We start from the raw sequence: 4,726 nt of genomic DNA, 5'->3' as shown, positions 1-4,726 counted from the left end.
CCGCGGCTCTCGACCGCTGCAATAGGGCGTCGCGGCCCGCGCCCAAGAGCTGAGTCCGCGCCAACTACTCGGCGTGCCATGGTCGCCGCCCCCCCAATTGCCGCGGCCGTCCGTGTCCTCAGCTACTCGGCGTGCCATAATCGCCCCCCCCTCATTGCTGCGGCCCTCCGTGTCCTCAGCTATAGGGAGCCGCGGCTCCCTATTGTGGATACTCCTAGCATGTTTTATGACAAATAATAAGCCAAAGAAATAGCTAAGAATTTGTAGAAACAAAACAATCCTTTTTTATAAAATTACATTTTTAGTCAAAAATTCTATAAATTTCAAATTTAGGCCCAATTTTTACTATTCTACTCTTCAGCCCTTTAAAGGGTGAATTTGTCCATTTAGCATAATTTGAGATCTTGTAAGAGAGAGAGGGGCAAACTGAGGATTTGATCCTTTGTTATAGTGGGAACACAACAGAGAGGTTAGTGTGCCATAAATCACAGCTGTTTGACTTAATAAATCCACGTGCTTAATATTTTTTGCAATATTGAAACTGTAATTTTGTTCATAGGTTATGATATTACTCCCTCCGTTCCCTCATAATTGAAGAAAAACTTTTCGGCACGGAGTTTAGGAATGAGTTGTTGAATGTGTTAAATAAATGGATAAAAAAGTAAGAGAGAGGAAAAATAGAGAGAATAAAGTAAAAAGTGAATAAAGTAAGAGAGAGTAAAGTAAGAAAGAAACAATTTGTACTATAAATAGAAATGACTCAACTACGAGGAAATTTCCCCTACCTCTCTCAAGAGTTTTATCACATTGGGTCCTGAAGAATGTGTTTCTGTAGGTAGTATTAAAAAATCGCTGAGCCTTTTTAAAACTCTCTCCATTTCTATGTCTCTTCAAAATCCTGCTAAATCGGATCTCTCTTCAGTTCTACGCCAATGGTCTTTGGTATGAAATGGTCTATTATATCGCCAATGACATCTGTTTGAAATGGCTTACCTCTCTGAAGACTCATTTTGGTCCCAATAGGCTAAAAAAGTTCATTTCCCCCATAGAATGCACACACAAAAAAAAATCAACGAGCATTCAAGGTCCTACAAACATTAATAGCTATGGATGTTAATCGAGCTAACCTGTTTGGATTGTCGAGCAATCAAGCCGCGTGGCTTGGTTTATAATATTTTTGAAGTTATAACTTGTCTACCTTAACTCAACATTCGTGTTTTGGGCTAATTCAAGGGACAATTAATTTGAAATATTATCAAAGTATAATTTTTTAACAAATATACTTAAATGATATCATATTTAACTAATAGAGTATGTAATTTCAGTGTGATGGGTATATTTTTTCTTTCTATATTATTTTTAAAATTTTACATAGAGTAATTTTTTATAAGCATAAAATTAAAACAAAAAAGTAAAATACTGAACATTACTGTACTATAATACTGATGAATCAAAATAATATTTGCATGTACATTTGAATTTTTTTTTACTAATTTTAGAATTTTGAATAAAAACAATGAAAGTTGAAAAAATTAAATACTATTTTCTATGGCACCAGGGTAAATTTGGGGTCAACCCTATCTGGTTATGGGTTAAATGTAATATTTTATTTGCATATTTTTTATAAAGTTCTAAATTATTATAAATTAAATTAAATTTTATTTTATAGTAAATCTAAAAAAATGATTAGACTGAAGCTTCATATTATCGATGCTGGAACAATTTTATTTAAAAAATATGTCATTAAATATAAAAAAATAAAAGTTAATTTTCATAGTTAAGATTGAATTTATAATGCATTAAAATATTTGGGTCCCATAAGCCCATACTTGGAGGCTGAACATAAGTGAAGTGGTTCCATTTACTTGGAATTTTAATATCGTTGTCAACCTCTTTTAGCCGTGTTGAATTCCTCTGTACTTTTGACAAGTTTGCGTGTTGGCCTGTGATTGGTTCACAAGCACATACAGATAATCATCCGTCAACAATAATTGGTGGCGCCTTCTGACAATGCTCATAACTTGAAGTCTTGCACCAAGTTCTTCCCCCTTTCTGGGACTTTTAATGGGTGCTCAATTTACACATGATAAATGTTTATCTCTCTCTCTAAAAACTAAAATCCTTGCAACTCAACTCCAATAACGTCCTATATATATACTTATACTCCTACAACAGTAATAAAATCCACCAACACATTATTTTAAAATTTATAAAATCAATCTTAATTAATGGAACAAACTTATCCCACTCCAGACTCCCTCCCTCCGCCGTCTGCGCTCCAAAGCCAGCTCCAGCGCATTCTCCAAAGCCAGAGCGAGCGGTGGGACTACGCCATCTTCTGGAGCGCATCCAGAGGCGTGGACGGCGCCTTCCTGTCGTGGGGCGCCGGCTACTTCACCCCTACCACCGCCAAACCCGAGTCCGAGTGGTTCTTCATGGCCTCCATCACCAGACTATTCGCTGCCACCGAAGACCTCGTCTATCGAGCCCTCGCCACCGCCTCGAATATCTGGCTGGTCGGCCACCAGCAGCTCAGCCTCTGTGGCTCCGAGAGGGCCAAAGAAGCTGCGCTACATGGCGTCAGAACCCTCGCTCTCGTGCCAACTTGTAACGGCGTCGTCGAATTAGGCTCCTCTGATTTGATCAAGGAGAACTGGTCGCTTATCTACATGGTCGCCAACTCTTTCGATCCTCAGATTCAATCCTCCTCATCAGGGTCGTCCGAGAAGGAACGGACTCCGGAGATTGACGGATCTCCGAGGAAGGACAAGGTTCCGGTGAATCATCAGGCGGCGGAGAGGAAGCGAAGGGAGAAGCTGAACCAGCGATTCTACGCTCTGAGAAGCGTGGTCCCCAACGTGTCGAAGATGGACAAGGCCTCGCTGCTGGTTGACGCGGTCACCTACATCAACCACCTCAAATCAACGGTCGCTAGCTTGGAAGCGAAATGTGTCAAAATTAGGAACACTGCATCATCCGCGGCCAGGACCAGAGGCTACAAAATGGAGATTGAGGTGAAGGTTTTAGGAGCGGAAGCGTTGGTCCGAGTCCAATCCGACGATGTTGATCACCCCTGCGCGGGAGTGATGGACGTGCTGAGGGAGTTGGAGTTGAAAGTGAATCGAGCGAGCTCCTCAGCAGTTGGAAATGTGATGTATCAAGAAATTGTTATTAGAGTTAGTGATGGTTTGTGTAGTGAGGAGGCTATTAAAGCAGCTATACTTGGGAAATTGTTACCCTCGCTTTAGTAAAACCTGATCTACATCTTATAATAGTATGATCTCATGTTTCATTCTATTGTTGGATTAATTACATGTTCATTTATATTTAATACTACTACATTGTCTTCATATTTACTGTACTTATTTTCAACACTATTATAACCATCATTTTCTACTCAATTTCAGTTATATTGGAGTACTATATTATTGTGTAGACTTATTCTATGGTGAGCTTTTATAGAAAATTTTATTAAAATAAAATTGCAGTAGCTATAGCCCATTCAAAAAATATGATCACGTATGATTTTACATTTAGGTTGAAAAGTATTTTTTCCATACCAAGTGGACTATTTTATTTCCAAAATTTTGTTGCATTTTTAATATCTTTTCACCTACAAAACAAGACACAAAATAACAAGAAATCAAAAACAGCAACAACAAAAAAACACCGGAAAGATACAGAGTTGGATTGCCTTCCAATAAGTAGTGTTAATTTAAAACAAGACAGTACTAAATAACAATAAATCAAAACCAGCAAAGCAAACAAAAAAAAAATGAAGGTACTGAGTTGGTTTGCCCCCCAATAAATGTTAATGCTCCTACAAAACAAAACACAAAATAACAAGAAATTCAAACCAGCAAAGCAAAAAAAACAAAATTATATACTGAATTGGATTGCCTCCAACAAGTGCTAATTTTACGTTGTTAGCTTGACGAGTGCATGATCATGAAGACATACATACCAGTGGTGAGGTTTTGAGCCATCTTGCCTCTGCTAAAGTTCATAAGTCCTACTGGAATCAAGAATAATACTTAAGGTTTTGAATAGAATAAACAATATTTAGCTTAATTAGCGTAACTATCCGTATCACAACGATGCCAAAAAAAATGATACACTATTTATTAAGTTATAATTTTATTATATAACTACTCCATAATATAGCAATGATCACTAAAAGTTCATATCCACAAGGAGTGGTAGTACTATACTAAATCTTAGTATATCTAAATGACACATATTCATTTTGTCATTCCATATAATATGACATAGTACTAGCTATTTCCTTTCAATGCACCTACACTATTCACATTATTTTACATCAATTTTCAACTCACTAGTACCTTCCCCAAGTCAAAATTGATGTTCCGACTAAATTCGTTCGTACATCAAAAAACTAGGGCCTGAGGCCCATCATTCAGTAACAAATGTATGGGCCCAATAAAGAAAAATACTATGGCCCAAAAAGGAGAGTGTAGGTAGGGTTTTTGCAGCAAGAGAGAGGGAAACGGAGCGCGACGAACATTTTGCAGCGATTCCACCACAAGCAGCAGCCATGGCGAGCACGAAAGTTCAACGTATTATGACCCAACCAATTAACCTGATCTTCAGGTATCTTCAGAGCAAGGCGCGCATTCAGATTTGGCTGTTTGAGCAGAAGGATCTGAGGATCGAAGGCCGAATTATCGGATTCGACGAGTACATGAATTTGGTGTTGGATGAAGCT

General features: G+C 38.1%; 1 protein-coding gene across 1 annotated transcript; it reads left to right on the top strand.

The window, feature by feature from the left end:
* Nucleotides 1-1,992: 1,992 nt before the first annotated feature.
* Nucleotides 1,993-3,336, top strand: LOC121799107 (transcription factor MYC2-like). The gene has a single exon (XM_042198445.1). The coding sequence runs from the start codon at nucleotides 2,229-2,231 to the stop codon at nucleotides 3,246-3,248; it is 1,020 nt and encodes a 339-aa protein (XP_042054379.1). The 5' UTR covers nucleotides 1,993-2,228; the 3' UTR covers nucleotides 3,249-3,336.
* Nucleotides 3,337-4,726: the final 1,390 nt, after the last annotated feature.

This window comes from Salvia splendens, chromosome 4 (assembly GCF_004379255.2).
Source record: "Salvia splendens isolate huo1 chromosome 4, SspV2, whole genome shotgun sequence".
Taxonomy (NCBI): Eukaryota; Viridiplantae; Streptophyta; class Magnoliopsida; order Lamiales; family Lamiaceae; genus Salvia; species Salvia splendens.
This window is presented reverse-complemented; position numbering and strand designations above follow the sequence as displayed.

Coding starts and splice junctions, on each gene's coding strand:
- LOC121799107 (XM_042198445.1), top strand. CDS start 2,229: ATGGAACAAACTTATCCCACTCCAGACTCCCTCCCTCCGCCGTCTGCG.